General features: G+C 44.4%; 4 protein-coding genes across 7 annotated transcripts; 2 read left to right on the forward strand and 2 right to left on the reverse strand.

Moving 5' to 3' along the window:
• Positions 1-831: 831 nt before the first annotated feature.
• LOC133911759 (origin of replication complex subunit 2) lies at positions 832-3466 on the reverse strand. Its single transcript, XM_062354149.1, has 6 exons — positions 2985-3466; positions 2780-2886; positions 2547-2679; positions 1595-1889; positions 1286-1513; positions 832-1207 (listed from the first exon to the last, which is right to left on the reverse strand). The coding sequence occupies exons 1-6, from the start codon at positions 3162-3164 to the stop codon at positions 1011-1013; spliced, it is 1140 nt and encodes a 379-aa protein (XP_062210133.1). The 5' UTR covers positions 3165-3466; the 3' UTR covers positions 832-1010.
• A 34-nt stretch (positions 3467-3500) lies between these two features.
• Positions 3501-7474, reverse strand: LOC133911757 (pentatricopeptide repeat-containing protein DOT4, chloroplastic-like). Its single transcript, XM_062354144.1, has 2 exons — positions 5894-7474; positions 3501-5809 (listed from the first exon to the last, which is right to left on the reverse strand). Exon 1 carries the CDS (start codon positions 7397-7399, stop codon positions 5990-5992), a length of 1410 nt encoding a protein of 469 aa, XP_062210128.1. The 5' UTR covers positions 7400-7474; the 3' UTR covers positions 3501-5809; positions 5894-5989.
• A 2557-nt stretch (positions 7475-10031) lies between these two features.
• Positions 10032-17255, forward strand: LOC133911760 (uncharacterized). Of its 4 annotated transcripts, none has more exons than XM_062354151.1 (10): positions 10033-10970; positions 12201-13316; positions 13974-15095; positions 15271-15312; positions 15500-15576; positions 15724-15808; positions 15883-15966; positions 16047-16148; positions 16236-16334; positions 16716-17255. In XM_062354151.1, the coding sequence occupies exons 1-10, from the start codon at positions 10305-10307 to the stop codon at positions 16839-16841; spliced, it is 3519 nt and encodes a 1172-aa protein (XP_062210135.1). In that variant the 5' UTR covers positions 10033-10304; the 3' UTR covers positions 16842-17255. The 4 variants fall into 4 exon arrangements, 3 of the variants coding, with proteins under 3 accessions (XP_062210135.1, XP_062210134.1, XP_062210136.1); XM_062354150.1 differs by having other exon boundaries at positions 12201-13364; positions 16716-17254; XM_062354152.1 differs by lacking the exon at positions 10033-10970 and adding an exon at positions 11692-11786 and having other exon boundaries at positions 12201-13364; positions 16716-17253.
• Positions 17256-17664: 409 nt separating this feature from the next.
• On the forward strand, positions 17665-18525 carry LOC133911761 (uncharacterized protein At5g64816). Its single transcript, XM_062354153.1, has one exon. It carries the CDS (start codon positions 17965-17967, stop codon positions 18340-18342), a length of 378 nt encoding a protein of 125 aa, XP_062210137.1. The 5' UTR covers positions 17665-17964; the 3' UTR covers positions 18343-18525.
• The last annotated feature ends 3263 nt before the right edge of the window (positions 18526-21788 follow it).

Raw genomic sequence — 21788 nt, forward strand, 5'->3', positions numbered from 1 at the left:
ATTCATACAATTATAAATATCACGGTTTTGAAATATACCATTACAAATTCGGTATTTGAAAACATGCCATTATAAATCTCTTGAAATTAGGTCCATGTTATTATAAATCTTCTGAAAATTGGATCATGCCGTTACGAATCTCCTGAAATGTAAATTCATGCTATTACAAATCTTCTAAAATTGGATTTATGTCATTATGAGATGTACCTGATTTATAATAGTAATGGCATAGATATAATTCAAGGAAGGCAGCAGCAGAGAACAGATCCTTCCAGCTACATTATAACCATCTCTTCTTATAGCTACGGATGACACCACTCAGAAACATGGAAATATCAAACGATGGGGCATGCGGTGGGGGTGATGCATTGCCGTGCTCTACATTGAATGGCACTCTGAAACTTACTGAAGACAGCTGTGCCATTCATGTGCAATTGCCAATTGATTTAATTTATACTGACATGCTAGGCCTTACAAGATATTGCACATTGACCACAGTCCACAGCCAACAAACAAACTCTAACTGCATGGAAAAACGATAACCCAAAAGGTGGCGGCTTCTATCACCATTTCACCTTAATGTCGCTTGCTGTAAATTCTAGTGTTGAACTGCCGATCACTAAAATACATGGTGAATATCTACATAGTGTCTCCTTAATACTTGAGCTGCATAGGTCTTTTGGCATATTGCATGCTTTGTACCAAATAGACTTCCCTATAATTGGGCAGTGCCAACTGCCAATAGCCGAATCATGGTTCATGAAAAAAAATTGAGCCAAAGAAACTAAAAATACCAAGTGTAGCAGAGCGATTCATGCAACATGCTGCCAATTAAGAAATCTAGGTAATAAATAATCCATGCACAGTTACAGAATGGAATGCTCATATCAGATTCTTTCCATGGTGATACATTTTCCTTTGATCAGGAGCACATTCTTCAGTTACATGTAGCAGAAAAACCTTCAACATTGGAGTGAACTGACCCATGGAAAATGTCCAAATGCAGGATGTCAAGACAATTCTTGCAGCAATTTCTCCAATGCATCAGAAACAAGAGGAATGCGGAGGCAATCTTGGCCATCAGAGTGCTTTCTGATCTTAACCAGATCATGATCTTTAAACTCTGTCAGGTGGGAGTTCAATGTCACTTGACTGCTTACCAGAAAGCGCTCGCGACATTTTGTATACAAGCTACTGACAGGCATACCTGAGAAACAAAGTCAGTGAAGTATCAGTATACAACCATCTGAACTCATAGAGGAAATTAAGTTTACCATGATCTCACCTTCCTCCTTTTCATTTGCCAACTGATATTCAGCAAGAACTCTGAAAACACTTTGTGCATTCGGTGTAAGACTTTGAAGAACAACGAGGGCAGTTTTTGTGGTTTGGGCGTGACCACCACTAGCAAGAATCAATGGATAGAAAACACATTCGACTTTGTAAGGTGCAAATGTCGGGACATGGTACCAGCTCCACTTGAACTGTGTGTGCACCATCTTCTTATCCCATACTGCAATAGTTTCCAGTTTAAGATATCTTTTACAATGAAGCTGTTAGGGAAGGATGAAGCTAAAATGTGCAAGGAACTTACACAAAGGTGCATTAACATGGTCTATTGATGCGACAACATGGACTTGTGGGCAGCAAGAAACTTGTGCTAGACACTGCTGTGATTCACCATCACGCAAGGCAGGTCCATCAATATTGTGAATAAGAAGGCACACCTGATCATCCACATCATCGGATGTCCGGCTCTTTAGAAATGATATGATGTCATCTGTTGATTGTGAAGGAAAAGGCTGCGATAACTGGGACCTTGTTCCTGGCTGCCGTTTGCGCTTAGCTTTTGTTTGATCCCAGAATATTTCAGCTATCGTTGCTATGACCTGAAAATGCAACAGATTAAGCCATAACTAACATGTCCTTTTCAAAGGCTAGATGTAAAATATATGCAGTATTCAAAATAATAGCATGAAATGAACTACAGAAGCATTGTCTGATTCAAAATTGATAAGCAATCCAAATCAAATGCATGTACTCATTACTCAAGGTGTCAAATTCCAAAATTTCACCATATAACCCAATAAAATTCCCTCCCCATAAGGACATATAAATAAACGCAGTTTTTTTTCATAGCAATTGAAGCAAAAGAAATCAATATGTAAAAGGCAACCTTTCAAAAAAAATGCAAAAGATACAAATATTTAGGACCAGCACATCCTCTAAGGCGCACAAGGGGTTTCTTATGCAAAACTAATACTAATCAGGCCTAAATGTTCTCTTCTTCAAATTTCAAAACCTATTTTCGAACAAAGGTTAAAGCTGATTCGAGCATCAAAAAACGGAAAATTAAACTCGCACAATCAACTTTGCATAACAAATTCATGCCTTCATGGCTTCAGTTGGCCTTTTCCACACGGATCAGAACTGCAATTCGATTCATTACACATGCTTAATAGACTTTAAACTACTATTTGGACAGCAGCACGAAGTGCAAGCCATTATGCAGGATAGAGGTCAATATTGTGCAGACAAGGCCATACCTGCTTCAAGTTGATGGACGGAAGATAGCCATTTATTACAATGACAGCGAAATCAGTCAGGGTGGTGGAGGCAAAATCCTCGAGCAACTGCTTCTTAGATCCAAACCCATACATCAAGAGGCCAAAGCCGCACCTACAGCAGAACAGTTCCACAATTATTCACTTCAATCCACAACAGGATTTAGCCAAACTGACTCCGAGGTTGCGTTAGGGCTGTGAATTTCGGAAGAAACCTTAGCTCGAACAGCCAGTTGCGGTACTGGTCCTTGTAGCTTCTTGTCAGGGCCTCCACCTCTTCCTCGTGCTTCGGGGGGATCTCAGCGAGGGAGGCACGCAGCACCTGCAGAGAGATCGCAAATTAGCCAATTGCACCCACGGATTCGTACCGCAAGAGGTGAAGAAGTGATCCGGGGGCGCGGGGTGGGAGGGTGCATAAACCTGCTCGTCGACGAGGTTGAGGTCAGAGAGCTTGCCCGCGGCAGCGCGGGCGCGCTTCTTGCCGGAGGAGGGCTCCTTCTCCTTGGCCAGGAAGTAGCTCCTGGAGAACCCCGACTCCTCCTCCTCGTCCTCGGAGCCGGAGCTAGCCGCTGCAGCCGCGCGGCCGCCTCTCGGGGCCATGGAGTTCCGCCGCCGCCGCCGCCGCAAGAAAAGAGGACGGGGAAGTGAGCAGGCGGCTTACCTCTGCGAACCCCGCGAAGGCGGCCTTGCGTTTTCCCGCGCTGCTCTAACTCTTTTCGCGGGCAATGGTTACGTGGGCTGGGCCTCTAGTCTAGGCCAGACTATATTTAGCCTCTTCTAATGCAGTGTTCATGGAGTTAGGCCCGGTTTGTTATTGACGTGCATTGTTACAATCTAGATTTGGTAAAGCTTATTTCCATCAGATTATGTATTTTAAAATTTTATAGTATAACTTAACTTATGGATTATGAAAATCAGCTTTTTAGATTGGGACAATTTGTTTTTTTTTTTTTTTTGCTTTTATGCTACAATCCATAATCAGAATAAAAGAACAAACGGGTATGAGATATTTCAAATCAAAATCAACATCAAATTCTCTAAAGAAAAGAATAAATCAACTTCAAATTGCAATTAGCTCAGCTTCCATGAGGCAAGCTTTCCTGCTTCAATGTCACAAAACATAATCGATCAGCACCTCAATTCCAATGTACATGCGCATGTTTCCCAGAAATAAAAAGGTACAGTACCAGGCCTAAACGTCAATATCGAGTTTTCTAGGCATCATGCTTGCATCATGCTTGCATCATGCTGACAACGAACTAAACTGGCTTTTCGCATTAAGGGGCAATATCAAGTGGTATCAAACAATCAATGATTCATTTGCAGCTATACGTTGAAGAATCAGATAAAATTTATATCGGTATGAGACGACTGTTGATGCTAATATGAACAGATTTTGTCCTGCAAGACGAACTACCCGATATGAGCAGATTCAAGCAGACCAAGTTGGTTGGAAGGTGAAGATCTTCTTGCAGAAACTCTGTCATGATGTTTTGCCACCACCAATAATGTTTGCCAGGGAGATGAACTGTGGACCGTATGCAGGGAAGGGCAGTCCAGAGTTTTTAATTGGCTCCATCCTGGAGAAGCTTTATTTGCCTTCTTTCCTGTGAAGAAACTGTAGGAAGCATAGAGCTAAATGGCTTACTAATATCATGAGATTAATTCCCAAATTCATAGGTAATGTGAAGGCAACAAATTTTAACACTAGAATAAAAAGGAATAAATTGCTGCCTCGTGATGGTTAACAAAAACAGACTCGGTAATGAAACTAAACCACTTACTGCATAAAGCAAGGGCAGCTAGCACATATACTAGAACAAGTTTAACACAGTTTTAAATATTAACCAGCTGCTAAATAAAGAACAGAAGCTAATCAACCTGTCACCTCCTGGCACGTTCACAGGAAACAGGAACAGAACAAAACAAAAGGAGAACAGGCTGCTATTGGAAAGCTACCGGCAAGATGATTAGCAAAGCAAGAGACCAATTACCGCTACTGTTAAACTAGTATGAACAAACCAGTGTTCTCTGAAATATTATAAAGGAACAGCAGAAGTAAACAATAAGGATCAGAAAGCGCAATCAGGCTCACAGTGCGACGACACTCGAAGCCGTCGGGTGGTGAAGTGCGACACGTCGCTGTCCCAGAGAACAATTACGCCCCACTGTTGCTGCAGGATCCCAGCGCCTGCTCTTGGAGATACGATAACACTCTCCAGCCATCCGTGGCAAGCTGTCCGACAAGCTTGAGGCCTAGGAGATGCAGCACAACAACACAGAGGGACACGCACGCGCTGGCCAAGCGCACACGCCTCAAATCAAGCACCAATCAGATCTGCACAAGGTCACCCGAATGCACAAAACAATCAACGAGCCAAAAGGTTCAGAACCAACACAGGACCAATCCAACCCAATCTAATTCACCAAACACCAGCACTTGACGATCAGAGGAAGCCAATCGCACTGCACAGGATGCACCGCTGGAGTTCAGAGAGACGTCAAGGGGGTGTTGTCCCTGCCTGTTATGCTGGAGCAGCGCTGATCTGAACGGGGCAGGACTGGATGGGACTCTTTGGCATGGAGACCTTGACAGAGAGAAGAATCGAGGAGGACACTCAGTTGGGAACCGATCTATCTTTGATCAGGAAGAGGAGGTTGCCCTTTAACGAGACTCACGGGCTTGGAACGGCGACCGCGTCCCTAGCTATATTGTGGTGAGAAAAACAATTCCACGATCCCCTTTTCTCTCCACATTATAGCCAGGCCATTTCCCCCTCTTCTATGTCACAATGGCAAGTAGGTACCACTTCTATTTCTCTATTTTATTTCCAATTAATTCCCAGCAAAAGGAAATCCTCAAAATTGGAAATTTTTAATGTATTTTCCACAAGGAAAATTCCAACAGAAACTTTAGGAGATCAGAACTGTATCAGTATACTTAATTCAGTTGATATACTATCAACGTCAGTTGTGGTAATGGGTGCTAATATCCAATTTCTGATTGCTGAATAAGGCAAGGCGAGAGCATAAGAGAAACGACACATTGGAACAAGTAATAAGTAAAAACTGCTCCACCTAGGCAACTATGCTGTAAAAAACCAGTATTAGGGATGCTAAGTGAAATTGCCATCAAAACGTATAGGTACTTGGAGTGACTTCGGATTGCTAGGCGCTAGCTGTAGTAGGCTTTGATTTGTCTTACTGCAATCCCTTCATCACAACTAATATTGACCATCGACCATCTGAAATCACAAGGTAGACTTCCAATTCATTAAATGATGATAGTGCTAAACAATTAGGGTAACAAAAGATTAGTGAGTAGTGACCTTGAAGAACTCCAAGGTGTAAGTAGCTGGAATCCACCCTTGTTTTGTGCTTTGAAATTTGTGGAAATCTGAAGAATCCGTGAAATTTGTACCATGTCACAGAACTTCCACAGAGCTCTGTCCAGAAGGCTTCACTAACTCTTCCCTGTCAATCATCATCCTCACTCTCTTTGCATCCTCTATCATTCCAGAATTTGCATATATGTTTGACATCGTCACAAAATTCCCAGCGTTCTCTGGCTCTACCTGAACCAGCTGCTCAAATGCAATCCTTGCAAATTCCACACTGTGGTGCATCCTACTTCCAGACAGTAAAGCACCCCAGACAATTGCATTCGGTTTCATTGGCATCCGATTGATAAATTCCAATGCCTCCATGAACCTCCCAGCACGTGCAAGCAAATCCACAATGCAGGCGCACTGCTCCATAGTTGGGACGAGACCAACAACTGACACAAAGCGCTGGAATAGTGCAAGCCCTTCATCGACCAAACCACCATGGCAGCATGCCATGAGAACGGCTGTGAATGTCATAGAGTCTGGCTGCATCCCGCACTGCGCCATCATGTCCACAAGCTCAAGGGCCCTTTCTCCATATCCATTCTTTGCAAATGCCCCGATCATAACGTTCCATGACACAACATCCTTCCGTTCAATCTCCAAGAACACCCGCTCTGCATCGCTGACACAACCAACGTGCGAATACATGCTCATCAACGCATTCCACAAAATGGCTTTTGAACAACAATCATAGCTTCTCACCATGTATCCGTGGATCTGCCTGCCAGACTCCAAATCACAAGCCCCCAGAACCGCCACAGCTGTGCGGGCATTCCCTCGAACACCTCGCATGCGCATATCCCGGAAGCAGTCCCACGCCTCAGTGTCCATCCCGGCGTTAGCGAACCCCCCGATCATCGCGTTCCAGGACACCACGTCCTCGCCGTCCATGTAACCAAACGCCCTCCTGGCCGCGTCCACCTTCCCATGCCTCGCATACAGGGAGACCAGCGCTGGGCCGGCCGAGGCATAGAAGGCTAGCGCCGCAACGTTCTTGACGCCGTAAGCGTGCGCCGCGCGCGCGGGGAGAAAGGCGGACGTGCGGCGGCAGCAGGAGACGAGGCAGGAGAGCAGCTCAGCGTCAGGGGCGACTGTGGAGGCGGCGAAGAGGGAGAGGGCCTCCTGGGGTCGACCGTGGCGGGAGAGCGCGGAGAGGACGGTGGTGTAGGAGGCGGTGGACGGGCGCGGGAGGAGGGAGAAGGCGCGGAGCGCGGAGGGGAGGAGGCCCGCGAGGGAGTAGGCGGAGATGAGGGCGTTGGAGGCCGGCAGGGAGGAGGGGAGGACGCCGAGCTTGAGGCCCGCCGCGTGGAGGGCCGGGACCGGGACGGTCGGGGCGGCGGCGACGGAGAGGAGGAGGCGGGGGAGGGAGAGTGGGTCGAAGGGGACGGCGCGGCGGTCGCCGGCGGCGGGCGGCGAGGTCGAGCACGCGTGGTGGTGTCCGTACATTGGTGGGGGTGCGCCCCTCGCAGAGCACCAGAGTCTTGCCGTGCGGGTACTGATCAGAACCCGCAGATGGACGCGTAGTCTATTTTCCACGCAAATCCAACGGCTAAGAATAGCAATCACGAGTGGAAGGCAATGATGAATCACGAAATCGAAGTAGACTTCCATCATCTTTTTTTCCTACTTACTTTGAACAAGATTTGGCAAATTTTGACGAAATTGCAAACCTCGCGTCTCCTATATTGTCACAATGTTTTTTGCGTTTTTTCACAAGACATTTGAAGAGGAAAAGGAAAATCCTGTCGGGGGCGTTTGGATCCTTGGCAGTGGAAATCTATCTATTTAGCTACTATTTTGCTTCAGTTTTATATGCGTGAGATTGCATGATGAACGGGCAATAATCGCGGAAGGCTGTAACGCTAATTTTTTTAGACATTAATTAAATATTTATGTAATGAAAAAATTAATGTGGTAAGTTATTTAAAAAGAAAAGAGATATAATTTTTTTTACGAAAGAAAATAGCTATTGAAGTCATCCAAGATGTAAAATACTGCATTAGGGCGCTGCTCTCCCTATATTTTTTCTTCTACACCATTCATGATACAAGCACTACTCGCTCCTCCTCTTCTTATAAAACAACACAGTTAGCCATATGAATAAAATGATAATTTTAATCATAGTATATACAATCATTAATTATCTTAAGAGATCAAAATAAACAACGTATATATACCATGCAGTAAAAGTTTATTTTGTAACACCAATATTTTACTGTCTCTTCTTTAAGATATTTATAAAAAAATATTAGAAGTGGTCTAAAACCTCGAGCGGCAAGTTGTCTCCTGCTCAATAGTTCCTGTCCCTCTTCGACTTTGGATAGAGTAATGCTTTGGCCACGGAACATTAGCTAATCATCATCGGTAATAAACAATGCAGATGACAGACTGGGATGGCTTACAGTAGCTGCATACGCAAAGCCAGCTCGATCGGTTGCGTTAGCCGCAACGCGAATTAAGTAATCTCTAACAGAAACTCTAAAGATTTATCTTCTATAATATTATTATAGTATCCTCTAATACTATTATATCATTCTTTATTTTTTCTATCTTCAACAGCTACCTTATTTTCTATCTTTCATTACTCTCCTTCTCCCCTCAGATCCACGTGCATACGCTGTAAACAGTGATGGAGCCTCCGTTTCCTACCGCAAATTTGTCGGAGTTAGCTTCTTCCCACATCACTGTACCGATGGATATTGTCGCTGTTGGAGCACTGTCCTCGCGCGTCGATCGGCAAAAGAGCAAGCGGCACAGTGATACGGTGCGGATGAGGTTTCCGTTGGACTTGGCCTAAGTGAGCAGCCGAACCTCAACTGAAACTTAGTTAGGATTTGATTGGTGGTGAGAGTAATTAGTTTGGTGAATGTGTATAATTTAAAATATATATATATATATTTAGTTATTTATATCTACTATTTCAATTTGGTCTAATGGATGCAAAGATCTATTTAATTTGTTGTATATGAGTTTGTATATACGAGAAACTTACATCCGCTCATATATTCTTATACAAAAGCACCTTTAGTTGTCTGCATAATGGATGTAGCATGTATGAGTCATTCTGTTTATACGATACGTCCAAATCAAGCTTCATTCGTATCCAGACTAGGTGGATGCAGAATGCATGAGCTACAGTGTCAGTAAAATCCACTCGTTAGTCTCAGATAATAGGATCATTGCATTCGCTCATATAGTCAACTACAAATCTTCACATGTTCAGTATATCCTCCATTACATCCACTCATACAGTCAACCAACACACTTTTCTCAAGAGATATACGGCTCATCAGCCTGTTTTCATTTGGTCAGGCTATACGATACAATCCCTCTTTTGCAACAAAACACACCCCAAATGTATGCCCGTAACCTGGCCCAACAGATATAAACTCCTGCATCTGTTCATGCAGACAGACTCATTTGTTAGGGCCATAAAATATCTTTATATGAGCAACTAATCACATTCTATTGCAAAATAATCTTCATATGAGAAACCAATCAGGATGTATTTGATTGTCTGTATGAATTTTTTAAGCTGCAGTGTATATAGCTGGACGAGTATAAGCAGGCTGAGAAGATGCATTAACTCTGAAAGAGAAGAGTATTTAGTTGTCTTTATAGGTGGATGTAATAATCCTATATATACACATGCAATGAATACAATGACCTTACACTTGAGACTGATGAGTGATCATGTTACAATACTGTAGCAAATATAATGTATTCAACAAGCTAGATACTGTAGAGAAACTCGATTCAGACGTATATACTGAGCCACCTCTAACCATATAGTTGCATGGAAAAGACGAGGATATGTTTTTATCTATGTTTTTAATTCCAAACCAAATCATCTATGTTTTTATTTTGTTCCCTATGTACTTTGTCTGTCGGGCTCCGTATTTTTAATATAACACAGCTCTCATCTCGGTTTCGTTAAAAAAAGTACACGGAGAAGAAAATCTCTCTCTCAAAAAGAAAAAGAAAAAGAAAAAGAAAAAGAAAAAAGTACACGGAGAACGAAAACTTGCGGCCTTTCAACACCGGCTGCGGCTTTACGAAGATTCGAGTCCGACCCAAACTTGGGCAGCCCATCAAGGAAACCCAGGCCCAACACACCCCGCTCTCCTCTCTCTCTCTCTCCTCCCTCGCCGCACCACCGCCTCTCTCTCGCTCGCCCCTCTTCTCCGGCGAATATTCCCGCGTGCCCTCCCTCCTTCCCCCAACTTCCTCGCCTTCCTCCCTACGGCAAGCCGGCAGCCGCCGCACTCGTCAAACACATAGCCCAAAAAATAAAAAAGTCCGACCCTCCCGACGAGAAGAAGCTGCTCACGACTCCTCCCCGGGGCCGGCGATGCTGCGACGCGTCCTCCACCTCCGCCGCTTCCACCACCACCGCCACCTCCTCCGATTGCTCTCCTCAAGCACCACTCCGCCAGCCTCTACCGCGCCATCTCCCTCCGCATCCTTCTCCCTCCCTATTGCCGCCCCGCCCCAACCGCCGCACCACCTCGCGCCCCACCGCAGTGGGGCCCGCCGCCTCGCCCCGCTCCTCGCCTTCTCCACGCTCTCCCTCGCCGCCGCCGGCACGGTCTACCTCACCACCGACAACCTCGAGGAGACACTGGAGCGGTCCAAGGCGTCCTCGGGACGCGTCGTGGAGCAGATGCGGCATACGGTGGCGGCCGCTCGGGTGCTGTGCAGGTCGCTCATGTCCGTCCTCTCGTCCGCGAACCAGGAGGTGCGGTCGGGGTTCGAGCTGCGGGTGGCCGCGCTGCTCGCCGACATCGCTGCCGCCAGCGCCGCGCGCCGCGCGGCCATTGTCTCCGCGGGCGGTGGCGTCGTCGTTGACTGGCTGCTCGACAGCGTCGTGCGCGGCGCCACGCAGGCGGAGGCCGCTAGGGCGCTCGCGCACCTGGTGGCCGATCCGTGGGTCGCGCCTGCCGTTCTCGGGCGCCCACGCGCCGTGCCCTGCCTCCTCCAGTTCATCTTCTCTTACCAACCCACGCGCGGCAAGAAGGTGATAATATGTGTTACTTTTGGATTGTTCTTTGATTGATTACCGTAATGTGGTTAGATAGAAGCTTATGGTGGTGTGATTACACGGGATTCGTGAATATGCACTGTAGTTGGCTCTTTGAGATTATTTACTGTAGCCACAACATGGAATTAGTATAAGCAAACCCCACTATTTCTTATACGTCCTGAGAATTAACTAATATTTGAGATGTTAATTTTTTAGCTAGGTAAATTGATTTGATGTTGCCTGTTTTCTAGCAACGAATTAGGGTATTCATATGCTATGTTGTACGATTCAGATTTTGACATGTAGTGTGGATCAGCTAGTTGCCTAGCTTATTAGTGGAAATAGCATTGTACTCATATTTTTCAAGATTAGGATGTCGATGCCATGTCTTATGGGTATTCAATCTCTCTGTTCTTGCGCTTTAGGTTGCTTGAGCTCGAACTCTCTACGCGATGTAACTGCATTTCGATGATAATAGATCTGGATGTTGGATGAGTTCTTAACCTGCAGTTTAGCTGCACAAACTTGCTGTTTTTATGGTTCAATACGCGATGTAACTGCATTGCGATGATAATAGATCTGGATGTTGGATGAGTTCTTAACCTGCAGTTTAGCTGCACAAACTTGCTGTTTTTATGGTTCAATAAGGTCTAGGAGTTAAAAATGTAGTAAATTTTGACTGGTGGCTTTGTCATCTCTCGTGCAGTCTTAACATCGAGGTACTTGTTCGTTTATGCAAATTACGACAGTATGATCCATGCAATGAACATATAACACATTTCTATGACTGGATAATCGATGTGATTGGAGGTCAGCATATTTGCCTGTCTTTTGCTTAAGATAATTAATCTGCTACGAATATGTCTGGAGCTGCAATGCAGAGTTTCTATTTCATTCCTGTGCCAAAAGAATGTGGGATCAATAAGAGCTTGTTAATGTTTCTTTCCTGCATGTCAAGTAGATGCAAAATAAACAAAATAACATAAACAGACCTTTATTCTGTTTGGTTTAGTTACAAGGTAAAAACTGTGTGAAGATTTTTTTGTTGTTGCTGACCAGTCATTTTCTTAACCTTTTTCATTCTTTTCTGGATATGTGTTATCTTCAGGCATACTTTGCTTTATGAAAAAGAAGCAACCTATAGTCATTAAATTTTCTAGCTTTGCCACTTTCATGAACACTATTAGTTACCCATACCTAATATATTTTCTATTGTCGAGACAGAACTCTAGGCACTCTTCATTTGATGGTTCGGATCATTCTAAAGGGAGGAGCATGCTTGTGGCTGCACTTATGGATATCATCACTTCGAACTGCGATAATGCAGATTACTCTTCGTTTCAGCCTTTGCTGCCTGCAGATGCTGATACAAGAGATATTGCAGCAGCAATTGAAGTCATTGAGCAAGGGGGCATGCATTTTGATGACCACGAGGATAATAGCAGCAATGATGGTGACAGAGGATTAAAAGGAATAGGGATTAAGGTGGTTGGTGGAACCACTATATTGGGATTCTCTAGGGGAAATAACTCCTTGGAGTTGAACAACTCAGATAATGATATTCTGGAAGTCTCACATAATAGTCGAAGATTGGTGGTGCAAGAGGCTGCTATTGAGTCTCCACTAGTTGAGAAATTAAGTTCTTCTGCTGTCCCAGGCCTTTGGGATGACTTGCAGAGGGAGCATGTAGCTGTACCTTTTGCTACATGGGCCCTTGCAAACTGGGCTATAGCATCTGATTTGAATCGCTCTCGTATTCAAGAACTTGATAGTGATGGGCATGCGGTCGCAACTGCACTGAAAGCACCAGAAAGAACTGTTAAGTGGCATGGAGTTCTGGTGGCTCGAGCTCTTTTAGAAGACCAGAATTTGACCTTGGCTCTTTCAGTACCTGATTGGTGCTCTAGTCTTCTTTCTACAGCTTCTCAGGCTACTGAGAGCGATGACATGCCATTGGGCCAGCTGGCGTTATCTACTTTCCTATTATCCATGATGCGGTGTAATGAGTCAAAATTTGTGATAAGGCAGAAGGGCCTTCATCCTCTTCGTAGTATCACAAAAAAGATAGAAAATCAGAATGGTCAGAACAGTATGAAAGAATCAATAGTGGTGGCTCTGAGTTTGCTTTATGCTGGTGAAGTTCCTTTATCACTTGAGGAGTCTCAACGATGGTCTGGCATTCTTCTTCGTTGGCTTTTTGATAAATCTGTGTCAGATAAAACACATCTCACAGCTGTGAAAATCCTTTCATGCATACTTGAAGACTACGGGCCAGCTTCTGTGCCAATTTCTCAGGGATGGTTAGCTCTTGCCCTTTCTGAGATTCTTGGTGACAACAAGGTACGAAATTTGAAAGGAACCACTCAGCCTGAGCCGGATAAAGTGAAGGTACTCATGTTTTGTTTACTGCAAAATATATTTTGGATGAGTGTTTTACCCACTTTAAAGATATTAAGCTTGTATACACAATATCACAGCATAAAAGTAGATTGGTTCAAGCTCTGACTAAAGTACTTCATTTGTTTCAAAGTAGATGTTGTTTTAGACATTGTCACAGTATCCAATACCTTTGAGCATGGATGCTTATAGTAGTATCCTAATACAAATTATAAAACGTTATATTGAATGCTTCATGACAGTGTGTAGCAATTTAGAACAGACTGGTAGATTTATCCCACTGTGGTCAAAGACAGGTTCTATAAGCATTCATGCTTTGATGTAAACCATAATTTCCTTTGATTAGAATGTTGAATTTGGTAACAAAGTTGAAGCATCTGGTTATATCATCATTTATTATCCAGACATGTGCCAGCTGCCCTGTTCTGTTGATCTAACATTATTTGAATGTTAGTATGTTACAGTATAACCTAGATTTGCATTGTGGAATTTAGCATGTTACCTAATAGTCCTAATGACTATGATCATTTACTGGTACCATTGTCATTCACATTCCTGTTATTCCTCCTACCACCCTAATACAACTTCTGTTATTGACAGAGTCCGGTTGATTACCATAATGCTTCCACTGCGACTCAGGTCCTGAATCAATTAGCTAGCGCTGTTGTTAAACTAGCAAGTATTCAATCGGACTATGAATCTGGATCTGATGACAAAGTACCGCTTTCCGATTTTCTATCTCTTGAACCATTTGCTGCAGCTCTAAAGAATTTGAACAAAAAGAACCTGCCTAAGTTTGATGCTGCTGACTCAGCAGCAGCTACGCTTAAGGGAATAAAAGCTCTAGCTGAGCTTTGTTCTGAGGATGGTGCATGCCAAAAGAGAATAGCTGATTTAGGGGCTCTTTCCTTGTTGAGGCACATCCTCCTGGGTGATGATTATGAGAAACTTGCTGCAACTGAAGCATATGATGCATCACGAATTCGGGAAGTGCAAGACAAGAATGTGTCTGCTTCTAATGTTTCTTCTCCTGATGCTACCACTGATCCCTCAAGTGTACGGGTTCCTCCTGCCGCACATATTCGAAGGCATGCTGGACGGCTGCTTACCATTCTCTCTCTTCTACCCAATTCAAAGAAGGAAATTATTTCTGATGATGTATGGTGCAAGTGGCTTGAGGAATGTGCAAGTGGGCGAGTTCCTTGCAATGATATAAAACTAAAAAGTTACTGCCGGTTAACATTGTTGAACATGTTCTGCTCTGAGAATATAAATACGAGAAGAGCTTCTGATGAATATCCTGATTCAGAAAGCGAGTATAAAAGAAAATGTCCTCAGTTTGGAGATGCACTGTTCTCGCTAAATCCAGAGTTACCTCTCGAGGTTCATTTGGACAACAGTGGTTTTGGGATTTCAAAAGTTACAAGGGATAACTATAATGATGACGGATGTATTGAAGACTGTGGCTCTGAAACTGGGAGCTCTGTAGACGGTGCAGATGCTGCGTCCAAAACTGCCCCTTTGATGGATGTTGTGTTTGTACATGGCCTTCGTGGTGGCCCATTTAATTCATGGCGGATAGCTGATGACAAATCATCAACTACCAAAGCTGGTTTGGTGGAAAGCATTGACGAGGATGCTGGAAAAGAGGGCACATGTTGGCCAAGAGAATGGCTTGCAGCAGATTTTCCTCAAGCTCGTTTTTTTACTGTCAAATACAAGGTCTGTTCTTTGATGCCTCATCAATTGCCTTTGTTTTGCTGTTCTTCTCGTGTTGGTCCCTTCCAAAATATGAGTTCTTCTGGTACATTTGAATATTAGATGCTTCCCTGCTGGTACCATCCTTGTTGCTTTTAAAATTTTTTGTGTCCTTACCAGTTTCAAATAATTTATGCAGACAAATTTGACCCAATGGACTGGAGCCAGCTTGCCCCTTCAGGTTATAACTTTCGAGATTTCTTTAAGTTTTACATGTTTTGCGCATGGCCAGTTTTCCATAATTCTAGGTTGCAAGAATCTATGTCTGATGTCATATGTGTTGGTAGCTATTTTTATGTTATTAATTGATAATTTGGTGTTATTTCTCACTCATATAATATTCAATTGAGATCCTATTTGTTGTATAGGAGGTGAGCTCTATGCTGCTGAGGAAGTTGGTGGCTGCTGGGATTGGTAGTCGGCCTGTTGTTTTTGTGACACATAGGTAAGGATGGCTGACCGGTTTATGTTGCTGTGCTCGCCCATGCAATTGCTGTGGTGTGATGCTATATTTGTTCTGCTATTTTTTCCTCACTTCTGTCATTGCTGATTGCTGAAAGAATTTGCTTTCTCCCCATTTTCATACTTGCAGCATGGGTGGACTTGTGGTTAAGCAGCTGTTGTATCAAGCAAAGCTGAACAATTATGATAAGTTCCTGAATAATACTGTTGGGCTAGTATGTATTTGGTTGTTGCAATTTGTGATCATCTCTGTGCCTGTGAATACGATCTAACTATGTTTTTATCACAGGTTTTTTATAGCTGTCCACATTTTGGCAGTAAACTTGCAGACATGCCATGGCGTATGGGGTTGGTATTTCGTCCTGCTCCTTCGGTATAATCTTCATATGACAAACGTGCTTAGCAACTGAATTTTTCATCGTTTCTATATGTTCTGACTTTAACTTTCAATAGATTGGTGAGTTAAGAAGTGGATCTCCAAGACTAGTTGAACTAAACGATTTTGTGCGACAGCGCCACAGTAAAGGACTTCTTGATGTTCTTAGTTTTAGTGAGGTAAAGGAAAAATGCTGTAATACATTCATACTGCAAGGTTCCACTGCCACGATGTTAAGTTACCTGTGCTAATTGGCTCCATGACAGACCCAAGTCACACCGATTGTTGAAGGCTATGGTGGTTGGGCACTTCGGATGGAGATAGTGCCAATTGAATCTGCATACCCAGGTTATGGGGAACTCGTTGTAAGTGCTTTCAAAGTTCATTGCATTATTTTGGCCATTCTGCAGGAAATTATTATCTTGTATCATGAGGGGCTTAACATATCATGCAATCACATCTGTTGCACAGTCCAATTTTAATTCCAATGATAGTCAAATTTAGTTTTAGTTGACATATTTGCCGTTTTGCACTGCAAAGTAGTACGGAAAGAAGCAGGGATTTATTGATAATTTTTTAGGTTACCTAAGCAACCAATGTACATATGTACTTCGATCCAGATGAACCATTCTCACATTTGTCCCACTAGTTATTTTTGTTTGTCTTGTATGGTTCCATAAATTTCTTGTGCTACGATGGTTCCAGTTTATGCAAATTTCAAGTGCTTACTGTTATATTTTTTGCAGGTTCTACCATCAACTGATCATATAAATTCATGTAAGCCAGTGAACAAGAATGACCCTTCTTATGCAGAAACCTTGGGATTTTTGGAGAAAAACTTCAAATTGCGTCTCAAAAGATCAGAATCCTAGGTCTTGCCTCCCGAGTGGCACTGCACCAATTCAGTTGGATGTTACTGGTGCTGCGGTATTTTTGGGCAGTATGGATGTCCCTGTCTCCCATTTCCTCTCGGAGACTTGCTTCTCCCTCGACTGCAACATGGTGGTTGACCTGACGAAGCTATTTGGGCGGGCTGTGTTTTTTGAAGCTTGCACCCAATTGTGGGCTTCACATTATACCTTGTACATACCTGATAAGTTGTAAATAGTTGTCTTCGCCTTTTAGATGTAATAGTTACCTCGCTTGTAAGGTCAAGTAATATATGTGTATCACATCTAAAAGAAAATGTGTATCATCTCGGAATAGTATAATTTTCTTTTTATTTTCAGAAGCACGCATCCGTACATGTTGAACAGAGGCTCGATTCCAAATCCTTCTCTATTCGATTGCTCGAAATGTGAAAAGTATCTATTTACAGTCTAGTATTTCAGATGGGCTTCGTCATGAAGGTGTCGGCTTTGGGACCTTTCATTTTTTAAATCGAAAATTTAAAATATATGCGTCTGTTAAAAAAAATAAAACTGCAGCGTTCCAATGATCTAAAATTATAAAAAAATATGGTGCAGAGGATGTTATCAGTCATAAAAATTTTAGACAAAAATATGACTTGTAAAAAGATAAATAAAAAAACATTTTTTTAAATGGGCGACATTTGCAAAATTTTAGAACGGATGTATATATTTGTAGTTTTTTATTTGAAAAAATATAAAAAAAATTCTCGGCTTTGTGAAGATGGTGCCAAACTTTCGGCCCATTTCTAGCCCAACACTACTCCAGCCATCATCTCCGGACCCGCAGAAGGCAGAACAGAACAGATTGGAGTTGGAGAAAGGAAGCGACGCCACCTCGTCTTCCTCGCCTAAAACCCTCGCCTCCCTCCTCTCCTCTCCTTCGCGCGGCGACGCCTCGGTGACCAAGCGGTCCGTCCCAAGGTGCCTCCCCCAATTTTCCCCATCCATCTCTTCCGCTTCTCGCCCCACGAATTCCTCACAGATCGTTGTTGTCTAGTTAGGGATTTTGGCCAAATCTGATACGCGCAGCCCCGATTTACCCCCAGGCGGCGTCGGTTGCGCGCGGAGTCTCGCTCACGAGGTGATGGTGGACGCGTGGTGGCCGTTGCTGGGCGCGGCGATTCCAGCGCTCGTCGCCGGCCAGTTCATCCGCATCAAGCGGCGGCGCGACGAGGAGCAGCGCCTCAAGGCGGCGCGCGGCCGCGAGAAGAGCTCCGACGAGGTCTTCGTCTGCGAGCGCGTGTGCACCTCCAAGCGGATGCTCAAGAAGGTGGGGGCGTTCTCCAAGGACCCCATCCCGGAGACTTGCGTCACCGTCTGCGGCGTCTCCGAGCTCGACGCCTGCGCCGACGCCTGCGCGCGCACCGTTTGCGTCAACCAGCACCAGGTGCCCAACTGGAACGACGTCTGCCTCAAGAGGTGCCAGAGCGAGTGCCTCAAGCTCTCCTCAACCCTCATGTAGTGGCCACCTCGCTATTGTGCTGCCCTCGTTAGGTACCATTCGTCAGGCTCTTCTCTATCCTTAAATCGCAGAGCATTGTTTCCTGCTTCAATCCATACCATGGTTTAGGAACTTCAGACGGCGATAACTGTCATTTATATATCTCATGGAATGGAATGAGTGAATTTCTGATCTTGGTTGTTATGTCGTCCTCTCCAGTGGCTGGTGCACATTTCATCTCATCTCTGGCAAATGTTTTACTGATAGTGGTTGTCAGCTATATCCTGATTTGTGAGGTGTAACAGAATCTGAGTTAGCCCTGTTGGGTCAAATGCTTACTCTGTTGAATTCCATATGTGCTTCCTTGAAGTTGCGCGGTTTGATATTTATTTGAGCAGGGTGCTTATTTATTCCTATACGAGTTTCACGCCTTGCTACTTGCTAGGGTGGTAGTCTGGTGGATGTTGCACACTGGCTTCTACTTAGGGCCTGTTTGGCAGCTCCCAGAGTAGCTTTTCGACTGGAGTAAGAGGGAGCTCTGCCAAACAGCAGCTTTTAGCTTTTAGTTCTCTGAGTGGAATCCGTGAGACTGATTCTCTGAAATGAACTAGAAGTTAGGAGCTGAAAAAGCAGCTTCCTCTGATTCACTTCCTGCATAGAATCAATTCCTCCATATATTTTATTTTAGAGAATCACTAAAGAATCACTTTCAGCCACAGAATCACTTCCTCCAAAGAATCACTCCCTGCAGAGAATTTGAATCAAAAAGAGTTCTACCAAATAGACCCTTAGCCTTCACAGTTTAAGGTACGAATTCTGGAATACTTATGGGCTACTTATGGGCTTGATAGGCCAAATCTTAGAGGTGTGGTCTTTTAGGTTTTTATAAGAGTCGAATTTCGTGAGCATTGCAAGTATATCACACAGCTTGTTGGAGTTTCTAGTGCAAACATCCTAGATTGTGATAATTTTGGTTCAAGATAAATCATTGATAGGTTGATGCTATTATGGTAGATAGAATGGCTTACATGACTAATTCGATTTAGCCTTCCTGTTTGTACCTCACGACTACTGCTTTGCAATATTGTTTATTGTGGAAAAGCAATTATAATACCATCTTCAAATCACCATTGATCCAGGCAGGACACAGATGTAATTTGTAACAGATTACATGAACCATTTGTAACAGATTACATGTGGTGTTGGGGGGTGGGGGGCAGTAAACTGCTACTAAGTTCTATCTCACCGTATACGAAACCCATTACTATTAAGACTTCAATAGTTTCTAGTTTACAATAAAGTTTACTTCTTTATTCTATTTGGCCATAAATCATGTTGTTTTGGGTCCATCAGTCGCATATTCACATTCACAGTAATGGTTGCTTAACCATCTAATAAAACTGAGGGTATAGACGACCTGCTCGGTAAAGAAAAATGAAGGAGAGAAAATGCGATGGATCCGTATTCGTGCAAATAGAAGCTGAAAAATAATATGTCTACTGAAGTCTCATACTCGGTACTTGGAAATTTTGAATGGAGGGTGCAGACCGATAGTAGATTCTTACGAGGGGCTACACAGAATGCGTTCCGTGAAGCTAGTTATCAGCGATCGTCGAAGTTGGTGTATTGGATTTCTCAACTACATGCAGAAAGATTCCAAGATTTGCTACGTAATAACTTGCCATACTCCTTATATTTTATGGTTGTGTCGATGACATGTAGATTTAGATTGCATATGTTATTCTCATATTATACAGTTATTTGGTGGTATGTCATGGATTTATCCATTTTTGCATCACTTATGTTACTGTCTAGTTTCAATTTTTTATTGGACATACAACAATAAATTGATACTTTCAGCCCAAATTTCCAAGCAATTTCACTAAGGTTGCGTGCTCGAGAGCTAGTGACATGGGATGAGGCAGGGTGAAGAGGAAGAGGAGAGGAGAGGAGGGAACAGAGTGGAGGTTCGGAGAAGAAACGCGCCCCTGAGAAATGCAGCGTCCACATGACATGTAAATATGCCATAACCACCTCTTTCAGTTCACAAAAATACTCCTAAAAGGGATAAAGAAAAGGCATCCCCATTAAGAGTCGCACGATAAACGTTCAAGCATCAGTCATAGCCTTAATCCGTTTTCAGATAGGATGACCTGAAACGCATGGATACTTGAGCAGAAATTGGCGCCACCTCCTCAAGTGTTTTCTGCCCCATGTCAACCGCGACCACCCACGTCTGTTTTGTTTTGATGTAAACAACATCGCCACCGTCCATTGCTCAGGGAGGGCTCGCCCATCAGCAGCTTCCTCACCGTCAAAGTTGGACCACCGTCACCTCCCATCTCACGCAATCGGGCGGCAACATTGCCTGGGTCGTTTGCAAGGATGTGATCGACATGAACCAAGCCCCCCATCGGTGCAGACGACGACGTCGCGGTACGAACGCGCGGGAGGTGCCGCTGGGAGTCAGATTGGTTGGCGGGGAGCAAACTAGGCAAATTCGGCGTCAAACCGAGAGCGGCCATAGCCGCCGCTGCGGGGCACGGGGCCGATGAGGGCATGACGAAATGTCTTCGGGTCGCAACAGATGCCCTGGAGCAGCAGGAGCGACGGCCGGCGCCCTGCACTGTAGATGAAGTAGTCGGTCGCGTGGGTGGGGCAGCCCGACAGGGGGACGCGGAGGAGCGCGAGGATGCCCTCCGAGTAGAGGATGCTCGGTGCGACCGGCCTCCTGAGGAAGCTGTGTCCTTCTTCAGGTCGGGGCATTGGACGCAGAAGTAGGAGTCGCGCGGCGGGTCGGCGGCGAAAAGAAGGTCCACGCCCACGGCACGGGCAGCTGCCTAATCGCGTTTGGGCACGGCGAACGGCGATGTCGCGCGCTCCGGCACACAGCGCACGTAGCGTAGCACCGATGCCTGCGTCGTAGCAGCGTGCATCAGTACTTAATCGCAGGCTCGCGGGCTGGAGAAAGCAAAGTGTAAAGGAATTCTTTCGCTCGTACGTGCTTGCAGATAAGCTGCAGATGAGCATCGGATCATCGGCGTCATCTTCTTCGGTTCCTCCACTTGCAGATAAGTTGCCGGCCGGAGGAGGGTCGCTCGTACAGAGAAAGCCAGGTTAGGTATGATGTGGCGAACAGTGCATGACCAAACAAACGATACCGCTCATCAGTGGTGGTGACGCCTGTGACGTGGCCTGGTTCAATCCTTGATCGAAGCAGGGTGTGTAGGTCGTGTGCTCATGCAGAGACGAGAAAACTGAGGGTGTCACATCTGCGTGGAGGAAAAAGAAGCATCTGTGCAAGGAAGAAGAACTTCGGGAAGGAAGGAAGAAGAGGCTAGCCGTTAGATGAAAATCGTGTGGATATCCTCGTCGACTAAAAAAATCACTGTTTTCAGACACCTAAGATATATCATCACCCTTACAAAAACATAGCACCAAACAAACCGGCTGTAAACTCGGGGTAG

This window comes from Phragmites australis, chromosome 3 (genome assembly GCF_958298935.1).
Source record: "Phragmites australis chromosome 3, lpPhrAust1.1, whole genome shotgun sequence".
Taxonomy (NCBI): domain Eukaryota; kingdom Viridiplantae; phylum Streptophyta; class Magnoliopsida; order Poales; family Poaceae; genus Phragmites; species Phragmites australis.